Here is a 22669-nt window from a genome sequence, read left to right on the forward strand (position 1 = left end):
CAACTAGGGTTGGACTATGTCTTGCTGACTGACTGTGGTGAGCCATCTTGTTACAAAGAAGCCATGCAAATGGATGATAAGGTCAAGTGGGGGCAAGCCATGCAATCTGAGTACAACTTGATGTCAGTAATAAGACATGGGACTTGGTTGACTTGCCAGAAGGCAAGCAACCCTTACCTTGCAAATGGGTTTACAAGAAGAAGTTTACATTTGATGATCCACATCCTGCTCCATTGGTTGCTAAGGGATTCAAGCTTCAAAAGGGAGTTTATTTTGATAAAATCTTCTTGCTCATGGTCAAGATGACTACACTATGTACAATGCTTGTCCTAGTACCTATTGAGGACATGGAACTTGTCAAAATGGATGTGAAGACAACTTTTCTTCACGGGGATCTAGAAGAGGATTTTTACATGAATCGACCTGAAAGTTTTGAACAGCCTAACAGGGAGGAGCTTGTATGCAAACTCAAGAAAGCACTTTATGGCTTAAAGTAGGGTTCAAGGCACTGGTATCAAAAGTTTGGTGCTTTTATGCGGTCCCAAGATTTTAATAGGAGTCAAGAGGATCATTGTTGGTATACAAAGAAACTTGACGATGGTTCTTTGGTCATTCTCAAAGTCCATTGAAGAGATTTCCAAATTAAAGCAAATGTTGGAACAAAAGCTTTGCTATGAAGGATTTGGGCAAAGCATATCGTTTTCTTTGTATGCATATCAAAAAAGATAGAAAAACAAGGCATTTTAAAATTATCTCAGGATTCCTATATCCACAAGGTCTTACAAGGTTTCAATATGTAGGGGGAGAAGGCAGTGAGTACCCACTATCGTCATATTTGAAACTTAGTAAGGAAGATTCTCCCAAGTCAGATGCTGAGAGAGCAAAAATGGCAAGTGTACCATACTCTTCGACTGTAGGCAATCTTATGTATGCTATGGTAGCCACAAGACTAGACATTGCATTTACAATGGGAGTGGTTAGTATATGGCTAATCCTGGCAAGCAGCATTGAATAACAATGAAACACTTCCTCAGATACTTGAAGGGTACAACAAACAAGTGTTTACACTTTGGTAACAACAACGATGCATCTATTGTTGGTTACATGCATGCAGAGTATACGGGTTGTAGAGACAATAGGAGATCTACATTTAGCTACATTTTCATATTTGTAGGAGGATCCATTTCTTGGAGATCATCTCTCCAAGATTGTACGTCTTCTTCCACTATAGAGGCTGAGTAGGTTGTAGCGTCAGATTCCAACAAGAAGCTATATTGTTGGCACGTTTAGTGAGAGATTAAGACACTCAACATGTTCCAATTTTGCATTGTGATAGTCAAAGTTCCATTGCTTTGTCCAGGAATCCCGTGTTTCACTCCAAGTTGAAACACATTGAGGTGAGGTATCATCTCATTCGGGATGCGTTGATGGATAAGCGTTTGGAGCTTGTCAGGGTTCACACTGGTGATAACCCAGCAAATGCTCTTACAAAGAGCCTAGCTACAGATCCGTTTGCACATTGTATCGAGTTAATGGGTGTAGGATGAACACATTTGTACAAGGGTGAAGTTGTCATGCTTCATGGTTGTACATACTAGCTTTAGTCACCACACTTACAGCCACATCGGCTTTTAAGTGGGAGATTATTGGGTAAAGGCCCCATGGTCGACCACCCAAACACTCCCTACAATCACTAACTTACTAATCTTGTATTTATTCCATATACATAAAAGAATAAAGGACACACACACTAAGCTCCCAAGCTGTGTGTCTCCCCATCAATTGAGTCTTCTCTCCTCTTATCCTTCCCCCTTCCTACCAACACTCGTGCACAGGGATCCACTCCCCACATCTCTCTCTCTCTCTCTCTCTGTGTGTGTGTGTGTGTGTGTGTGTGTGTGTGTGTGTGTGACTTGTCACATGGTATAGTTGTAGACTTGTTCATTGGCTAGCATTGGCTTTTCCGTCCCATGGCAATATGACTAGGCTAGAACACAATTTCATATTGGTCCATGAGCCATCTACCAAGTGTGCATAGAAAGCAAGCCAATTATAAGTAGTGTGAACCATTAAGGCTATGTGTGATGAGGCATAGTCATAGCTATTTCGATTGATGACCATGTCTGGGCTAGGGCCACACATCGAGGATGGGTGGGCATAGTTCTACTATATGCAAGGCCATTTGTAACTATGCAATTTTTTGGTGTGGGAGGGAAAGGAACCTACGTTAAGACAATTAATGAAGTTAATGTTGATGCTTGTTCCGTAGGCAGATAACACCCACACATCCTTGTTTTGGTCTCTTCTGAGCTCCTTGTGGTTGTCGTGATCCATAGTTTTTCTACACATGACTGTCATAATAACTAATATCTTATTCTCCTAAATGATTTTCTCATGTTAAAATGATCATTTAATATGGGGAAGTGCCAGGGGAGAAAAAGCTAGAATATTGGTTAAGCTGGCAAATCGGCCATAGTAGGGATCCAAAGGAGGGAAAATAGGGATCCAAAGGGGGGGCCATCTGCAAAAGAGCAAGGTTCAACAATGGGCTTAAAAGACCCGAAGGTTCAGCCCATCAAGACTTCCAAAATGCTAAGGTTCCAAAATTCAAAGGTTGTGTCCAAAGGTCAAAAGCCTAGGAAAATTGGATGCTTGTGTGTGCTTAAAAAGTCTTCATGCATCCCTACATAGGAGGGGGTGAGCCCTAGAAGTAGGAGATGAGAGAGAAACACACACACACACATACACACTCACAAGCTCCCTTTACACAAAGGGAACGAGGGACATGTGTCAGCTCCCTAGCCCAGATGCCCACAAGGTGTACTCTAATCCTATTGGATGGCCATGGAGGTGGACCAATGAGAATTAGGCTAGAGTAAATCTAGTTTAATTAATTTAAAACACTTAATAAAAGAACCAATAAGAATTAAGCTCTCTAGAAGACTATTGGACAGTCTCCCAAGGGGTCCAATGAGCATTCAACAGCCCAATGGCTTGCCTGATTCCTAGTGGCTAGGAGACAAAGGGGTCCAATGAGAGTTTAGTTGCATTAATTAATTACCTAAAGCTCTCACAAAAGGGAAAAGGGGGACACATGTCAGAAGGCTATCACTTATGCTCATCAAATCCTATTGGCTAAGCTTGGAGAGGTCCAATGGGGTGGTAGCATGAGCAAATAGCAAGAGGGGTCGACCAAGAGAGAGAGGGGGCTGATTTTCTCAAGGCATTATTGCATACACACTCACACTAGTCCATGTGTGGAGCAAAAAGACTCTCTCTCTCTCCTTCTCAAGCTTTAATGGAAAGCTTATCACCTACTCCAAGCTTGTGAGAAGGAAGGCCTACACCAACGACTCTCGGCTTTGTGATGCAAATCCAACCAAGAGCCAAGCTTCAATGCATGCTCATCTCCTCTACCATGTTAATTACTAAGCTATGCTATGCTAATATGAGTGATTATGTGAGGAGATGTACATCTTTCTCGTAAGACTACTCCTTCTTCCTCTCAATCTACTCTCATACCCCGCTAGCTCTCACCATCTTCGAAGGTATGTGAGGTCTTGGGTCTGAGACCGTGAGGGAATTGATGTTGTGTTTTATAAGTGTTTTGCTTAAACGGTCTCTCTTGATGGGAGAAACCATAATACAAAGCCTTTTGGAGGGGGGACCGGCTCCATGTAAATCCGGTCCTCAATTGTTGTCAATAGCTTAATTTCTCTCTCTTTTGAAGTATTGTTCATGCTATCTAACTAGGTGTTATGCTCTTCGTTGCTCTCTCCACCCAAGCACTCTTGTTATTCTCATTAGGAATCTATTATAATGAAATGCTCACTATGTTCATGCTATTTTCCGCTACACACAAGTTACTAGGCCATTAGATGTTACATGACAATGCGAGTGACTTAGTTGCAAGTTGATGGCACAATAACACATAGTTATCAAATAAAAAATGATAACTACGATGTGCATGACCATGCTCCAATTCAAAGCACTACTGCTCATCAGGCCAACATGACAAAAGGTACATGCTACTCGACGGTCTGAATTCCCCCTAAGGGTTTGTTCAAATTTCCTTCAATGCCATCCACAATGTCTTTCTCTTCACACTAGGTATACAACAATGTATTACAAAAAGCTATGGATGAACACCATCAGATGTTTATAGTGTGGAAACCTTAGATCAAGCCTCATTCGTGTTTGACATTAAAAAGCAAGCAAAAGCTTGTTGCCAAGGAGGAAAGGGTGCCTGATATGATTGTGTGTCCAGAATTTGTATACTCATCTTTGGGCAGCTAGTAGCATGTCAATACAATGACACACCCTTGCACTTCTTCTTCTTCTTCTAGGCAATTTGAATTAGACCTAAGGGTGTTTACACATATGCTAGTGTCTGCGAGCTAAGTGTTCATAGAGATATTATGGACAAATCGAGGAACTCAATGGCGACAAAATCTTATTAGGCAACAACAAAGAATAGGGGTTTTCAGACGCACTATATCCCCCCCTTCTCCCCCCTCCCCAACGCTCCCGTGTTGTTCGTAGCATGTTTTGATCGCATATCTAAAGGCTCGAGTTTAATTGCCACACTATCCCTGATTGATTGTAGCAAAAGAAGTTGCTTTCGTACAATTTGCTTCCATAGCCTCTTCTGAACAAGAACCATGGAGGTGGTGCCACATGTAGGCTTGCAACTGGTTCGCCTCATCAAATAGACCTAGTTTCGCCACAAAAACCTTTGGATGGGGGAGGATGCTTCTCAACCTTTAGTTGGCCCTCTTTTCTAGATCAAATCTAAAGGCTTTGTTTGACCGCCATGTAGGCGAGAACACATCTGAGCACAATATTTGGCACCTCTTCTTCCTGAGCAATTTGGACCCATCATAACATTAAGGTTGGATACACACCGAGTTAGTGCGTGCCCATCCCTTTTGGGGAGGGGTGGGCATAGGCTATACACACTACACGGTTTTAGTTTATAAAACACAGTTTTTTTGTCAGTAATATTGTGTAGCGCATTGGTAGAGAGCTACGTTTTGTCTTTGCTATCAAAAGTTCAACCCCAGACCGAGCGTGAGCACGGGGCCATGGTTGCTTGCTCATGTCCATTTTCCTTTTCGTGCAACCAATAATCTTTTCCATGTTGGAATCCACATATGCCTTGGGTAGGTGATATGTAACGGTTAACCAACCTGAAATAGGACTCCGAAGCCGGCACAAATATATATTTTTTGGTAGTAGCACGAGCATTCCCACTCGCATTTCACAAAGCATGTCCATGAGCGCTATCAGGGTCGCCGTGCCTCATTCGAAGCCATGACCAATGTCCCGAGGGCCAGCTCCTTTGGACATTAAAGTGATATTTGGGAATCAAACTTTGGTCTACATTCCATTAGATACCTGAACGTTAACAAATTTGAACTGCACGAATAGGCGGGAACTATTCAGTTCAAATCGATGAGTTGCCGCTCCAGCCTGGCAGCGAAAGTGGGGGCCTTTGTACACGTCAGTCTGACCTAGATACTTTCTTTCTCTCCCAAGCTTCCTCTTCTTCTTCCCGATCTAGCGTCTGTGAACACATCTCTTTCTCTCTCGCAAGCTTCTGGTCAGCTTCTTCTCCTTCGCTATCTAGCGCCATGAGAGAGTGTATCTCCATCCACATCGGGCAAGCAGGCATCCAGGTGGGCAATGCCTGTTGGGAGCTCTACTGCTTGGAGCATGGAATTCAGGTAACTCACGAGCACTTGAAATTTTTATGCATGGCATCGTCCGCTCTGCGGGGCGCTCTGCATTTGAGATCTTTTGTGGCCTCTAATAGTCCTCTGTTACTCTGCCATGGCTAGCCTGATGGTCAAATGCCAAGCGACAAGACAGTGGGAGGCGGGGATGATGCCTTCAACACCTTTTTCAGTGAGACAGGTGCGGGCAAGCATGTCCCTCGGGCTATGTTCCTCGATCTAGAGCCTACTGTGATAGATGAGGTGCGAACTGGAATCTACAGGCAGCTCTTTCACCCGGAGCAGCTAATCAGTGGCAAAGAAGATGCTGCCAACAATTTTGCGAGAGGCCATTACACAAGTAGGTCGTTCTTCTGGGAAGTTTTGTTTTCTTTATTGCCATGTACATAACTGAGGGTGGGAGCTATTTGGAATTGTGATAGATTGCATACCTCTGCTATAGCTGCTATGTGCCATCAAGACGCTGTTTGACTGAGTGGAGGTTTTTGGAGTTGTAGTTGGGAAGGAGGTTGTGGACCTCTGCTTGGATCGTATCCGCAAGCTTGCTGACAATTGCACTGGACTGCAAGGATTTCTTGTGTTTCATGCTGTGGGTGGTGGTACTGGATCTGGTCTTGGATCTCTTCTGCTTGAGCGTTTGTCTGTTGATTATGGAAAGAAAAGCAAGTTAGGGTTCACTGTGTACCCTTCTCCTCAAGTATCCACATCTGTTGTTGAGCCATACAACAGTGTTCTTTCTACCCATTCTCTGCTGGAGCACACCGATGTATCCATTCTCTTGGATAACGAGGCCATATATGACATATGCCGTCGTTCTCTGGACATTGAAAGGCCAACTTATACAAACCTTAATCGCCTTGTATCTCAGGTATAATCTTTGGTTAATCTGGAATGCATTTGTTCTATTTGGCAGGCATTGGGGTATTCTGTGTGGATACGTAAAAAAGTTCTTGCATAATTAGACTTTTCTGTGTCACAGGTCATCTCCTCACTGACCGCTTCACTTCGATTTGATGGTGCTCTCAATGTGGATGTTACAGAGTTCCAGACCAATCTGGTTCCATATCCTAGAATTCATTTCATGCTTTCATCCTATGCACCGGTAATATCTGCTGTGAAGGCATATCATGAGCAATTATCTGTTGCTGAAATAACCAACAGCGCGTTTGAGCCATCCTCGATGATGGCAAAGTGTGATCCAAGGCATGGGAAGTATATGGCATGCTGTATGATGTATAGGGGTGATGTTGTGCCCAAAGATGTGAACGCAGCTGTGGCAACGATCAAGACAAAGAGGACGATTCAGTTCGTGGACTGGTGCCCAACAGGATTCAAGTGTGGGATTAACTATCAGCCTCCTACTGTGGTGCCAGGAGGAGATTTGGCCAAAGTGCAGAGAGCTGTCTGTATGATCTCTAACTCAACCAGTGTTGCTGAGGTCTTCTCTCGAATTGATATCAAGTTTGACCTCATGTATTCCAAGCGTGCATTTGTACATTGGTATGTGGGTGAGGGTATGGAGGAAGGTGAGTTTTCTGAAGCCCGAGAGGACCTTGCTGCCCTTGAGAAGGACTATGAAGAGGTGGGAGCTGAGTCTGCAGAGGGTGATGATGGTGATGAAGGAGATGAATATTAGTACTTCAACATGTGGCAGCAACAGTAAACAGCTTTTTACTATGTTATTTTATTCCATGTTTCAAGTTTTTTTTTTGTAATGGTAGCACCTCAGTGACATCAATCTCTTGATGATTGAAATTTTGGTTCTTGATTTCTTTACCTTACTCGCATTATTGTCAGGTCTTGAGTTCAACACTCATCTGATTGATATTTGAGGTTTCTTGCTCATTTAACTTGGTCTTTGAGAGTGAACCATTTGCGACGTGGATTGTTGTGAGCAAATGGTAGAGTGATGCCTGTGTTTATTGTGCTTTTGTACCATCACAATGATAAATTTTCAAGCAAGACAATAGAATGTCTTTGGTGTATGTGGAGAGTAAGGGCTGCCATAATCAAACATGAATATTGTAAAGCAAAAATTTTCAAGTTATCCATTGTTTGAACATAAAACACATCCAACTTTCATTTTGCAAGATGCTTTTTGATATGTTAATGCCTTTCTAAGGTTATTTCAATCACAATTTCTATTATCCAAGTGAAGTTACAAGAAATTGAACAATTGTTTTAAAATGTTGCTGAAGTCCATCATGTGGATGCACAGTTAGATGCATCACAGGACACACACTTTTATCAAACATGTCAATTCCACATTCCTCCACAATATCAAGTAAGATGTTACCTCACGTTAGAGTATCTTTGCTCTCGTAGAACAAGAAATCGTGGATGTATCTATCATTGGATAGTATGCTTAGTGGCTCTTGATTGAAGATGCAAATGAGGACATGGAATATAATATCTATACTGTAATCACAATTGGATTCTATTCAAGGACATTTATACTTTCAGTGCATGTCACGTATCCAAATGCTAACATTTTCAATAATGTAAAACTCATTAATAAAAAATCTTAAGAGTAGTTTGACCATCACAGCATTACTACAATAGATTGTGTAGAATTTACCCAAGTAAAAGTCTAGTTATATTGAGAATTGAACCCTCGTAAATCTCACATTTAGCTAAACTCTTGTTGCTGTACGCCACTCGTGCCTATTTGTGACTATTTATAGTACACAGGTGCTTCGTGTAGTACACAGGTATTGTGACCATTTGTTCATTGTGACTATTGTTTGTTGATCATGGTTGATTAATGTACCATTCATGTGAATTACCGACTTAGAAGGTGACTTCCATGATGAAACTAATTTGAATAAAGGGGAAGGGCATAAGATGTCGTATGCTTTGAAGGCATCTTATGTATGAAGCCAGTCAAGTTGTCTCCAAAATAGCCCATTTTGATCAATGATGTTGAGTTGTGATGAGGACAAACACTAGGTTTGATTACTTGAAGAAAAGATGTTAATGACCATATTAGGCTATTAAATGTGCACATGAGGAAGGTGATATTGATGCCCTTCCAAGCGGGTATGGCATTTCCTACAGGAAAACCGTCGGGTTTCAAAGGCCGATTAGTGAGATGAGCTATAAGTTAACCAGAGGAGGCAACTCCAAAGGGAAGACCAAAGCAAGTCTTGTAGTACCTGGGCCTTTGAACTGAGGTACTTGATCGCTATCACGCCCAAATCAAGTTGGTGAAATGAGTCTCTCAAGGGATTAGTCATGGCCCTAAGAGTGTAGATAATTCTGGACTCTCGTAGTCGAGGAAACTAGTGACAAAAGCGTCTGCCTTTGGTTTTTGGGTGTATAGTCCTGGTCGTTCTTGTATACTTTTTTGGTGTATGAGGGGAGCGGTTGGGCGTGCCCTACCAGACTCCAAAAACAAAACAAAACAAAAACTTACATAATCATCACTACACTAGTTCCATGTTTTTCACATCTACCATCATGAAGTTCACATCTCATTATCATGAGATCTATTGACTCAATAGAGGACAAGCCATGCCAATTTTATTCTCAACATTAGGTTGCTACAAAACTTTTGACCCCAACAAGTCTTTTGATAGGGAGGCTAACCTCCACCGATTTCACTATTCAACACTGTCTTTTGTACAATCTAAGTGAATTTGGACTTAAATTTCATATTCAACCTTAATTTATTTAATTATCCTTTGAGATCTCTTTTACTTTTCCCTTTGCTTCTAGCATGTATTTGAGGGCTTCTATTAATTTTGGATCTAGTTCTTCATTAAGGTAAGCTTAACATGGAAGAGATTGTTTACTTGATATGTACAAAATGCTATTACAAATGTTGAATAGGGGAGGAACCATAAGGAAAAATTGCCACTTATTGTCAATGAGCTCAAATAATTCAATAAATATGAAAAGATAAATTCAATGAATCCCATATCCCTCCTCTCCACCAGCTTTGGAAGCCGCAGCCTTGATACTGTGGAAAGTTGTCATGGACAATTCGGTAATGCCACCTAGAAAAAAGTAGGAAGTGTGACGTGGAAGACTCAACTGAGAGCTCAATGACCATCACCGGAAGTCGCAGACAATTTAATTGATGAACAAAAGGGCAAAGAATTGGCAACCCTAGGCCAAGGGCACAAATCAAGAAGCGTGCAATGTCTTGATGCACATCAAGTTGCTTAGTTTCAAAGACTGGTGGACTCCAACTATGGTATACACAAGGGAAGTGAGTATATTTATTGACAAAATCATGGCTTGTTCTTGGTGGGAGAGTGCACTACGTTCATCACAAACATCATGATGATTTAGACCTTTTTTGTAATGCATAGCCAGTCAATGACAATGAGTGTTATGGGAAATTTAGTAATTGATGCTTATGCAGGTATCTTGCGATTTTATCTGATCTAGAAGGAGCAAAGTTCCTAATCCTATACAATAAAGAATAAAGTTTATGGACCTGTTGGTTTGATTTCATTCTTGAACTACACCTCTAAAGGTGAAAACACACATTGTTGTATGCAGCTGCAATGGTTAACACGACTATCAGGTTGGTGTGGTTTACACAATGGATGCATGTGTATTAATTCATGGCACGAAAGCACATCAATGAAGTTCCCTTAATGCTGCAATATATATTCTCCTGGCATTCATGTGTAGATGGGCATCTACCAATACTAGACCTACTCCTTTAAATCACAACTGGATAATAAGTTTCATCTTGCAAAGCTTCAATGGATTTTCAAGATTCAAAAGTGAAGGATTTTGACAATTGCAGATGCACTCAGTAGAAAATTGAGATGAACAAATCTATGCTTTCCCTCAACTAGAAGTGTGCTAAGCAAAACATTGTTACCTGCCAAGCACAAAAGAACAAAACATACCCTCTTGTAGTGTTGCTACAGTGATTAGACCATTGAGGCTACTTTCACGTATGTACACTCAATGGATACTCTTTACCATGAGAACTCTACACACTCAATATTACAGCTGCCCACTATTGCTTGCTGAGAGGTGGGCGTCTACACTAGCGCACCATGCTTTTAGGCAAATGATTCTTTCATGTGCCTGAGAACGCACACATTATTATTATTATCTATAAAATTGCTGGTGTTTGCTACCACATTAGCATATTTTACTCCTTCCGTAGTAAGCCATTTTCAACCCTTGCTCACTACAAGATCTCTGGGGTGGAATATCATCCACTACAGAAACTTCAGCTCAGTGAAAAGCCTCCAATTGCTCAAAGGATGCAGAAGGCCCTGGCTCCCGAAGACAATTATATATGAAGAGTTGATGAGGCCAGAGTTTAGCCTATCTCACTGACATATCTAAGCACCTCACAAAGATGTAAATTCTGCATGATTGAAAAACAAGGATGAGCACTGATAAAGCTAGGTCTAGGGCAAGTAGGCCTGGGCTGTGCAGGCTGGGGACCCACCCCCACCAAGCACTTGACCTCCTCACTCACCTTCAGGTGCATATCGCATTCCAAGTTCAGCAATCACCTTCCATTGGCAACTGGGAACTCAAGCGCTCAGATCTTCTCCTGATGCCATGCCATTGTGCTTCAAGGTAGTCCAGCTATTGAAAGCTTTCCTCAAGATCACTTTGAGCCCTTGCTTGTATACATGGTAAGGACCACAACAAATTTCCTAGGCCAGACTTGCCATTTCGTACATGACAGCACTTCTAAAGGAAAGCCCTAATAATACTCATCCAAATAATAACAAGAAAATGTATTCCAACCCTTGCCTGTGGGCTAAACTGTGACAATGAGCTCAATAAAATGACCAAAATCAAGAAGGAGGAGCCGTCTTTCTTATGTTCTGATACAAAATTAGCTCTGATGGCGGCAGTAAAACACATACAAGGGCTTTATAACGCCATACATCTGAACTTTGACCAAACAACAGAGCTACTCCTTAAGATAGCAGCATCTCATCCTTCATCCAAGCCAGTAAATGAGTGCAATCACTCTAGCAAAAACAGAAGCATTCACGAAGCAACAAGAGGACTGCTCCCAAATTTCCAGAGAACCGAATGCTGCTGCAGATAATATGCATTAGCCAAAAAGCAATTAGTATATTACAAGGAGAAGTAAAGACAACCCTCATGGAACAAGGCCCAGGTCTTTGAAGTATTCATGCCCCAGCGCAGTCCGAGCTGTAATGCGCCGGCTTGGATCCAGGCACAGCATTTTCTGAAAACAGGAAAAACAGAGAATAAGTGTCCAATATGATATAGATCTTTAGACGACCCAATAAATCACATACCCCTAGCAAGTCAATCCCAGCAGGGTCCAAGCCTGGAACAATTGTGGCTAGGTCCTGCCAGAAAACACAATCCAGTGAGCTAATGACATCCATACACAACAAAGGCTGAAGCTACTGTGCCCATTTTCTGAACAACACAACACAAATCAATAGCTGCATATTGCTGCTCGACCCAGGTTTTGACTAGAAATAGCAACTAATATAGCCAAAGAGGCACCTTCTACTCCCCTATATACACCTAGATAAATCTAGGAGGAATCAAGAAAAAGCCCAATTCACCTATAGAGAAAAGTGCAAGTTATAGACTCCATCAGGCTTTCAACTAACTAAACACTACACATCCCCACTTTACCTTATCTATGGCCAACAAACAATGGTAGAAACATATATGCTCTCTCTCTGGAGATGTATGGAGAAGCCCTTGGTGTCTATGATTTCTTGGATGATTAGGGCCAAGGCCTCAGTACCACAAGACATAGTTAGGGCGGCGCTCGCTGCTCCTCCATTGGTAGTGGAGGCACTCACTTGATCAGTTTCAGTTATGCATGGCACTTAAGCTCTCCCTAGAGACAGATATGCTCGATTAGCACTAGAATCTTTGCGACAGCTGGCATTGCAGGGAGATAGATCATGTTGGTATGTAGAGATGGCATCTTGGTTTCAGTTACATGGCTATAGTATGGATCGGCCACCCCCATTTCAGTACTCTCTTGATGCACCCTCCATCTCCCTTACTAGGGCAGAGATTACTAGGCTCATCAGACAAGACTTGATTCAGCTGGATACGAAGAGGACATGGATACAACCTACACATGAGCTAGGTACGAAGATGACTTTCTATAGAGAGCATCTTCTCCAACTCACGGAGGATGGTTTTGTGATCAGACCAGGATACATGGACACTCATCTATCCCACGGGATCCGATGTGCTATTGGTCAGATACGCACATCCTCACATCAGCTAGAGATTGAGACAGGAAGATTTAGAGGAGTACCCGCTGAGTCCAGGATTTGTCAGGTGTGTCAGATAGAGCCAGAGACAAAGCTACATTACATATGTCACAGTCCAGTATACTATGAGATACAAGGCCGCTTTCACTATTTATTCTGAGAGGGTTTTGGGCCACTTTCTAGAGTCATGAGATACCAGGATCAGAGATGCCTCGGATTATACTTAATGGAGATTCGCAAACATAGAGAGGACCTCTTGAAGAGGGGCACAATGAGAGAGATCCAGCAACAGCGGAAGATTACAGATTTCTTTCAGTCACAGACAGAGGAGTCCGAGCAGCCCCAACAGCATAACAACACCAGAGCCACCAGAGGCATACTACTTGATCGGGCGATACAGTTGGGGCGGTCCCGTCGCCCACGAATGAAAAGGCCCTCTCGACATCGATGCAGACTACGATAGAGGATCCATACCATACTGACGCGACATAGGAGCCGTCCCGACAGAGTGCCTACCTTGGAGGACATTGAATCTCTATAGCCTTTTGGATACTGATGTATATGTATATGATGCCTCGACTGTGAGAGAGCTCCACTGTATCAGCTCACCCCTTTGTATTCCCCTTGTATCAGCTTTCACCCCACCCCTACCCACTATTTTCTTTTCTTTTCAGCTCTTTGTACTTTTTGTACCCAGACCTGGTATTAGATTCACCACATGTAACCTTTTGGTCTCATAGATCATTTTGGTCTACATTTCTCTCTCTCTCTCTCTCTCTCTCTCTCTCTCTGTCTCTCTCTCTCATACTCTCTCTCTCTCTCATAATAGGTCTTGAGTTCAACTCTTCTCATCGGATAGATCTTTAAGGTCTCTTGAGATAGTTTCCTACGACGTGAAAACTCTCTTCTTCTTGAGTGTGGGTGCGTGTGCTAATAAAAAGAGAAAAATGGTACAACCTTTCTATCACCCAAATGTGGTAGATTGGTTATGCCATTTCCCTCTTGAATAACAGGTCTTGAGTTCAACTCTCCTTGTCAGATAGATCTTTAAGGTCTCTTGGATAGTTTCCTACGGTGTTAAAACTCTCTTTTTCTTCTCTCTCTCTCTCTCTCTCTCTCTCTCTCTCTCTCTCTCTCACACACACACACACACACACACACACACAAGCCTACCTCAACACAAAGATATCTGTGAACCACCCTCTGATGAAACTCTTGGGACAAACATCAGTACTTTTCTGCAACAGGGGATATTCAAAAAAATATTTGGACAAAGACACACAGATGCAGACCCAAGACTGTACTTCCAAATGAAAGCCAACCTGCTCTTAACTCAAACAGCCTCTTCTTGTGAAAGCGAGGCTACAGCCTTACGCTACTGGCCTACCTGTACTTTCTGAGAAGAATTGAAGATAACACATTTTGGGTCTGCTATTAGCTCATCCCCACTTGCAAAAGACATCCAGTGAAAAGTGATGAGTGGTCTATAGAACATGCTAAGGTACAGCCTCTCTACTATCAATAGCTTTCGTGCAAGAACTCTACTAATGTAAAACAAACTTTGACAATCTTTGATTCGAAGACAACTACTATGACAAAGAAACATACTGAAAGACGCCGATAACTGGAAGGACTGCCCTAAAACTGACTGCTTCAAACAGATGAAAAAAAAGACCTTTGAGGGCCACTTAGGAAATGCTGACTTGAAATCTGGTAGTGTTGTTACCCCAGGCCAGACTTCCTCATTTGGAGTACCAAGCACTCTGCATGATTCAATATTGTCGGTCAATTATGTGGTTCTCAGGAGACTAAGAAGCAGTACTCAAAAACTTATCTTACTTCACCTGAAGATCTTAAATAGTTCGTCAATCTCTGAATCCCCAGGGAAAAGGGGACGCTGATTTACCATCTCTGCAAAGATACAGCCCACTGACCAAACGTCAACAGGTGTTGAGTAGTGACGAGAACCTAGTAAGATCTCTGGAGCACGGTACCATAATGTCACCACCTACAGGTCGCCCAGCATCAACAACCTTCTAATATTCACTTGATTTCCTCTAGAAACAAACCTCATCATGCATTCAAGATAAACCAACCTCATGAGTGAAGGTTCTGACTGGAATCCCAAATGCCCTTGCCAATCCAAAGTCAGCCAATTTCAAAGCATTTGTGCGCCTGTCTATCAGCAAATTCTGTGGCTTCAGGTCTCGATGCAAGACCCTGTGAGAATGGCAATAGGCAATGCCTCGGAGTATCTGGTATAGATACGTCTGTTAAGAAATGAAGCACAACCAGAGAAAGGTCAGAGACACGATGCTATCGCCATCAGCTTTATTACAAAAAGTTTCTATCTCATAGGATGGCATGACTGATTATGCAAAGGACATTTATGGTTCATATGACAAAGAATCTTTTAAGCTTGCGCTACAGAATTGCAGTCACAGCTGTCCGGACTGCCTGAAAATATTAAAATAGCAACTATAATCGTCCCTAGAAACAGCACAGTAACAATGTTGAATACAGTAAGAATAAGCTTGCTTGAGTACCCAACATGATTATTAATCAGATACAGCGGCATTCTACAAACTTTGAATGGCTTTAAAGATGCAATCCCATGGATGTAAAAAAGGACCCAGACGTCAAGGCAGAGGACTATATGTCTACCAACATGATCACTGAAAATTGAACTCCTGCCACAAAGTAACGCGTAGAAATCAAGACTTGTGACTGCACTGTGAAAGTGAAGGAAAATGGCACGCACTACCTTGCAACAAACATATACAAGCTGAGAGTCAAGAGAGAGCAGATTATGCAGAATAATTCGTGATTGATTGGCATTAAAGCCACCTGCATTGCATTCTAGGTATCACATTGGTTATATGGATTATGGGCTTTACTGCCCATCTGACAAATTTGATGAATGCCACAGTACTATATTTCCTGTTTAGTTCTAAGCTGTGCAATAAATGCACGATTCTAGAGAAAACCCCTTACCTTCTATGTCTTGAACATCCAGCTTGATGTTCTTCTTTATAATTTAAAGGACAGCATTGAAACAATACCATGAAACTGTCTACAAAACAACTGTTCTGTGAGCACCACCTGCCAGCACATGACACTGGAGTAACTTGCTAATGTTTGCAGCATTCAGGCCAAACTCAAACGGTCAAGAACGCTAAATCTGTTTTCATCAGTGGTTCAGAAAAACCAATGCAACAGTGCTTCGCAAAGAAATTACCAACAATGTGACCAAGACATAAATCTCAGTTTAGTCCAATCTCACAGGCAAGTCATCTGCCAGCCATAAGTAATCACATCATGCAATTCATAAAACAAGGACCTGAAGCTCACCATACTTTTATTAAGCGTGAATCCTTCGCAAACTCTGGACTCGTGTCCATGTATTTCTTCAAATCCAAATCTAGATATTCGAAGACCAGATACAGTCGCTTCTCACTGTGCACAACATCTTGCAACCTGCATTAAATAAAAACCAGCTTTCAGCTCACCACATTCCTTGAAGAGGCACCAGTGCACAAGGAAATTTCAAAACCACAGGTTTCTCAGAATACGCTGATACTTCCATTACAATGGAGTACAAGGACCCTTGACAAAAAACAACCTACCTTACAATGTTGCCATGCTGCATTTCTTTCAACAAAGATATCTCCCGGATGGCTGTGCTTGGTACTCCTTCATCCTCTTGCTCTAAGCGGATCTTCTTCAAGGCAATTGTCTCATTTGTTACTTTGTCCTTTGCCTTGTAAACAACACCATATGTGCCTTCTCCTATCTTCTCAACCTTTTGGTACTGTTGTTTCAAAATTAGATGCAAACAAGAGCAGCCATCAGTGTCAATCGAAAGATGAGGAAAACAGTAATAACAGAAAGCAGAAAGGCAAGTGCAGCATTAGCTTGTAGAAAGAAAAGAAAGTAAAAATGATGGATTTCCAAGGCACATTCTGACATTTGAGTTCCAAAAGGCTCGTTCTCATAGAACCATTCTGAATCTTGTTTCTTGAGCAAACTTGTCTTCAAAACAGAGACTAGCTACAACATAAAGCAGGAGCGAAGAAATGCAGCAAGTCACGGTACATCTGAGAGCAATGGAGAAGAGCATCGCATTTGAGCACAAAATGCTCGGAACATTGCCTCAAAACCGGAATTGGAGGGGAAAAGCAATCAAAAGAGGCATTTTCAATCAGATTTTGCCAGAGCAAGGGGTAGTGGACGTAGATCCAAAACAAGGAGACTGGAGAGAAGGAGAAGAAGCACAGCTCACCTGTTCCATCCAGAGCGCTCGAGGAACAGGTAGGGAACGGCGGCTTCAGAATAGCGACATACGAGGTGACTAAAGCTCCGCAGAGAAGCAGGAGGACGCCATATCCGAAGGCTCTGCCAAGCTCCAGAGTCAAGACCCAAGTTGAGTGAAGCAGCAGGGCCAAGGGTGAAGAAACCGCGAAAAATGCTCTAAGCAAGCATCGCACCAATAAAATAAAAATACACACGTGTCCCATGCTCATTCGCCGACTCGATGAAGCTTTCCAATTGTTAAATATGCAATAATACCATTCTACATCGTTTGTCGTATGTTCTTCTTCTTACATTTGCAATTTAGACATGTTGACTAGGTAGAATCTTTACAGATTCTTTCTTGCTCCGCTAAATCTGGAGCACAATTATCACGCAGTCTCTTGAAATCGGATCTGCATGAAACTTGAGAGATTGTGCTAACCCCTTCACCCTCATGAGTTCATTGAGAGCTTCGCGATATTACTACATAAAATGTATCTCTTCGTGTTGCCCTAGTCCCTCTGCCTCACACTGCCCTACGCACCCTAACATCGCTTGCTATTATCCTCCCCCAACCCCTCCACCTCAAGCCTCTGCGTGCTGCCATGGCCTGCTATCGACGTCGGCTTGCCTCCGATCTCGCCATGCGGCAGCTCCCCCACTTTCCTATTCGATTGCAGAATGGCATCCCATTAGATTCCTCTTAATGGGACTTTTTCCTAATCGTGGTCACATATTAGCACCTTCGCCAGCCATTGTGATTGAGGGGGGATCTATGGTTGTGAATAGGTGTCGTAGGTCGAGTCAGTCACGCGTGGACTAAGGGTGGACTAGGGCACCCTCATTTACCCCTAGCTCATTGAATCGATAAAAAAATCGAGATCCACCCCTCCGTGAAAGACCCCCCCTTGTCCCAATAGTAACAAGGTTCACCAAGCCCAAAAGCACATTGCGATGCTACAAAGCGATATAGAAGAACATGCAAGACTACCAAGATATGTTGGATATATTGAGGCTAGAGCGGAGGTAGGCTATGTGTTTGGTACATGCCCTTCTACAAGCATCTGCAGAATGGATGCTTTCGGGGTACATGATCCCCCTTACTCTTTGCCCAACTATCTAGAAGTGGTTCTACCCCCAAAATAAGACAAGTCCTCCACCATTCCCTTTTTCCAGCCCCTCTAAGCCAAGAAAAACAACAAGGAGGAGACATAGTTTTATGTGTGTGTGTGTGTGTTTTTTTTTTTTTTTTTTTTTTGGGGGGGGGGGGGGGGGTTGTGTTTTTAATGTATCACACCCCACCCTCTTGATAGTGTGGGTCTTGATAGACAAATTGAACCTTTAGATGTGAATGAGAGACACAAGCATAGCCTCATGCTTGGCTAGCTCCACAACAAAGTAGACACACTCTCAATGTAGGTGAAAGCTTCACCAAAATACCATCCATCCTTACTATGAAAAGGCCAACCTCTGTAGGGTCCAAAATGTGTAGTGCTAGGTGGACCCTACATAAGTTTTGAGCTATGATGTTTACGTGGATTCTAGAATGCATGGAGTAAACAATAGACGAGGTCGATGTACATCTGTTGGAAATAGGGTTGCAGGGAAGATGAAGAAGCTCAAGGCACACAATAGAGAGTACTATTGCTTAGTGCATAATGGAAAGATAAGTTAGCCCTAGAGTGATGGGCGTATATACCATGCACGGGGGAAAAAACCTCCTAGCGAGGGAAAAAAATGCCCCGGAGGCCCTAAGTGCATGATCAATCCACAAAGAGGAGTAAGCCCAAAGCTTTGCGGAAAGCTTCGAACTTCTCACCAGGCAATGCCTTTGTGAACAGATCTGCAAGGTTGTCGTGTGTTGGCACATAAGGCAAGTTGATCTCTCCTGCCAAGAGTCTCTCCTTGACATAGTGATAATGCACCTCAATGTGCTTTGTGCGAGCATGAAAAACTAGGTTTCTCGCAACTGCCAATGCGCTCTAGCTGTCATCAGTGTAGATGATGTTGGCAGTGTCCTGTCCAACACCCAAATCAACCATAAGGCGTCTGAGTCATACACACTCAACCGTAGCTGTGAAGATTTCCCTGTACTCAGCCTCAAAACTGGAAGTGGCCATAGTAGGTTGCTTCTTGCTCAACCATGATATGCATGAACTACCAAGCATGAAACAAAAACCACGCGTGGACACTCGTGTGTCATAACAAACAACCCAATCTGAGTCCGAAAAAGCATATAAATCTGGCGACAATGATCCCCCCTTAGGATAAAACAAGCCAACATGCAAAGTGCCACTCAAGTAGCGAAAAATTCTCTTGACAGTCCACCAATGCTTAGACCCTGGGCTATGCATAATTCTACTAACATGTGAGACTTCAAACTGAATACCAGGCCTCATATTGGATACATAAATAAGGCATCCAACAACAGTTCGATAAAGAGTGACATCAGCAGGATCACCAACATCAATAAGAATCAATTTCAAACTTGTTTCCATGGGAGTAGTAATAGGGTTGTAGTCCTTAAGTCCAACCAAGTCCAAACTTGCATAGCAATGTCTCTATGTAACTTGTTTGACACAAGGCAATACCACCATCACACTGCTTCGACTGGATATCCAAGAAATAATGAAACATCCCCAAATCTTTCATCTTGAAAGTAGCATTCAAATAAGCCTTGAGCAATATGTGTCTCATTCGGTCCAGTGATCAGCAAATCATCAACATAAAGAATGACCATGAGAAATACATCACCCTTACACTTTACATACAAAGTGCTTTCTATTGGACTGTTACAAAAGCCTCGTTTAACCAAATGAGTGTCAGCTTTCTCATACCAAGCATGAGGAGATTGCCTCAACCCATACAAAGCTATCTTACATTTGCACACTTTATCTTCTTGCCCTTTAATGACAAAACTGCGAGGGTGCCTTACATAGACTTCCTCAAATATATCACCATTCAAGAAAGCAGTAACAATATCTGATTGATGAACATCCCATCCAAAATGAGCTGCTAATGGACATAGAAAATGCACAGTATTCATACGGCAAGTGGGAGCAAAAGTCTCTTCATAATCTATGCCTTTTTGTTGTGCATAACCTTTTGCAACAAGTCGAGTCTTATAGCAATCAATCTCACCATCCGGCTTACGTTTCAACTTGTAAACCCAGTTTGTACCAATGGCCTTTTTGCCAAGAAATAAATCACATAAAGTCCATGTGTCATTTTCTATAAGTGCATCATATTCTGATTGCATGGTAGCCACCCAATTTTTTTAAATATTGTGCTTTAACAGGTTTCTCAACATCACATAAACTAGAACAGCCAAAGCATAACAATCTGATGCATTGTAAGAACCTAAATGAGTACCACTAGACAAAGGTGCATCCAATTTACTGTCACGCAAAGCATGCATTAGCCATTTTGGCATACCTCTAGCCTGCTCATTCTCAACCCTTTGCACATCAAGTACATCATGTACATCTGCATTAGTAATAGGCTCATCTGTAGCATTTTTTGAAACCCCCATAGGCTGTACATTTGTCTCATTGGAATTTAAATTCAAGTTTCCACCACTAAAAAGAGGCAACAAACTGTCATAAATGTATTGTGAGCTTACATTATTGTCTCTGGTACATGATAACAAGGTCTGAACAGAATCGTCCACAAACACAACATCTTGTGAAACCAACCTACACTTTGTTTATGTAACCTTTGCTCTCAGTACTATAACCAACAAAAATGCATTTAATAACCTTATTATCTAATTTTTTGCGCAACGTTTGTGGCACTAAAGCATAAGCCAAGCAACCAAAAATGCACATGTGATCAATAGATGGCTTCTTACTATGCCATGCTTCATAAGGAGTCATAGACTACAAAGATTTCGTAGGGCACCTGTTGAGTACATAAGTAGCACGCATGATAGCCTCAAGCCAAAACGAATGTGGCAGAGCTTGACTCTTGACCATACATCGTGCCATTTTCGTAAGTGACCTATTTTTACTTTTAGCAACACCATTTTGGTGAGGAGTATATGGCATTGCAAATTGGTGTTTTGGTGTTTTATCCAACGAGTAGCCAAAAATGCATAAACTCATAAAAAATATACGGTCTTTTGGTTATGTATAGGGTGTGGCCTTGGAGGGCTTGTGGCTGTCTTGTCTATTGTTGAGTTGTTGTCTCCATTGTCTATCTTTGCATTTAGTTGTTCTTCCATTTTGTTGAGTTGAGCTAGCTTGTTAGTCTGCATGCACACTGCATCCAGAGCACCCCACCACCACTAGAGAGCATAGTGCACCATTTCCATCTACAGGCTCATTTTGGCCTTTGTTTCCACTACAGGCAATTTTGCGCACGCAATTTCATCCTTTTGTCAAGTTTTCTTTCAGTGCTATTTTATGCATAACAGATCCCTTATTGTCTTCTTTGGGTTGTGTTATATAGCACATGTTAGTCCCGCTTTGTTTCTCCTCTTTTTGAGCAGTTTTCACATTAGGTGCAGGCACTTGCCATGGCTGACAATTGTTACCATATACATGTGGTAGTGATGTGTGCGAACACACTAGGACCGCCGGGGTATTCTTTCCCTCTTTAGGAGGTTTTTTCCCCCGAGCATTGTATATACGCCCATCACTCTAGGGCTATCTATTTTTTTTCCATTGCACACTAAGTAACACACTCTCTATTGTGTGCCTTAAGATTTCTTCGTCTTCTCCAAGCTATGTGCGTTTCTCGCAACCCTAATTTCAACAATTGGTATCGGAGCAGGTTGCGTCCTCCCTGGCCTAGTCGCCAAAATATCCAGCACACGCCTGCTCACTTTCTCCGATTTCAGTGAGCTTTGGTGAGCTTCGCAGGTCGACAAAAATTTTGGATGAGCTCGCAGAGCTCAGTCTACTCAGATTTTTGATTCAGACTCATTTCGGCCTTCGTTTCCACTACAGACAGTACTGCACATGCTATTTCATCATTTTGTGCAAAATTTTTGTCATTGCCGTTTTCTGCATAGTAGGTGCCTTACAGTCTTCTACGGTTTGTGCTATATAGCACGTGTTGTTCCCGCTTTGTTTCTCCTCTTTTCGGGCAGTTTTCACATCAGGTGCAACATTTACCATGGCTGACAACAACAAAGATGTGTTCAAGATGTTTGTTGTTGAGGACATGTTGGATGGGGACAATTACCCTATGTGGACTTACATGATGCAACATGTTCTTGTGTCAAAGGGCGTTTGGAATATTACACAGGGCATTGATGTACGTCCTAGTTCTGAGGATGTAGGCGATGTTGAGGATGTTGTAGGTCTTGCTACAAGGATTGCTGCTATTAGAGTTGTTTTGCCTACGGCAGAACAAGCTCGTTGGGATGTAAAGGATGCGCACACTCATGCATTGATTGCGTTGTATGTAAAGCACACCATTGTTCCT

General features: G+C 42.3%; 2 protein-coding genes and 1 long non-coding RNA gene across 4 annotated transcripts; 1 reads left to right on the plus strand and 2 right to left on the minus strand.

The window, feature by feature from the left end:
* Positions 1-5516: 5516 nt before the first annotated feature.
* LOC147461595 (tubulin alpha-1 chain-like) lies at positions 5517-7511 on the plus strand. The gene is made up of 4 exons (XM_086509096.1): positions 5517-5726; positions 5841-6075; positions 6233-6603; positions 6715-7511. The coding sequence occupies exons 1-4, from the start codon at positions 5634-5636 to the stop codon at positions 7369-7371; spliced, it is 1356 nt and encodes a 451-aa protein (XP_086365222.1). The 5' UTR covers positions 5517-5633; the 3' UTR covers positions 7372-7511.
* A 3930-nt stretch (positions 7512-11441) lies between these two features.
* CDC2 (cell division control 2) lies at positions 11442-17414 on the minus strand. Of its 2 annotated transcripts, none has more exons than XM_086509098.1 (8): positions 17229-17414; positions 16573-16757; positions 16303-16423; positions 15043-15216; positions 14791-14954; positions 14555-14709; positions 11996-12049; positions 11442-11922 (listed from the first exon to the last, which is right to left on the minus strand). In XM_086509098.1, exons 1-7 carry the CDS (start codon positions 17235-17237, stop codon positions 12006-12008), a joined length of 852 nt encoding a protein of 283 aa, XP_086365224.1. In that variant the 5' UTR covers positions 17238-17414; the 3' UTR covers positions 11442-11922; positions 11996-12005. The 2 variants fall into 2 exon arrangements, with proteins under 2 accessions (XP_086365224.1, XP_086365223.1); XM_086509097.1 differs by having other exon boundaries at positions 14622-14709; positions 17229-17413.
* On the minus strand, positions 14021-14548 carry LOC147461597 (uncharacterized). Its single transcript, XR_015187623.1, has 2 exons — positions 14269-14548; positions 14021-14184 (listed from the first exon to the last, which is right to left on the minus strand). It is a non-coding gene; the product is annotated as an uncharacterized LOC147461597 (long non-coding RNA).
* Positions 17415-22669: the final 5255 nt, after the last annotated feature.

This window comes from Adiantum capillus-veneris, chromosome 3 (genome assembly GCF_014529385.1).
Source record: "Adiantum capillus-veneris isolate H3 chromosome 3, ASM1452938v2, whole genome shotgun sequence".
Taxonomy (NCBI): Eukaryota; Viridiplantae; Streptophyta; class Polypodiopsida; order Polypodiales; family Pteridaceae; genus Adiantum; species Adiantum capillus-veneris.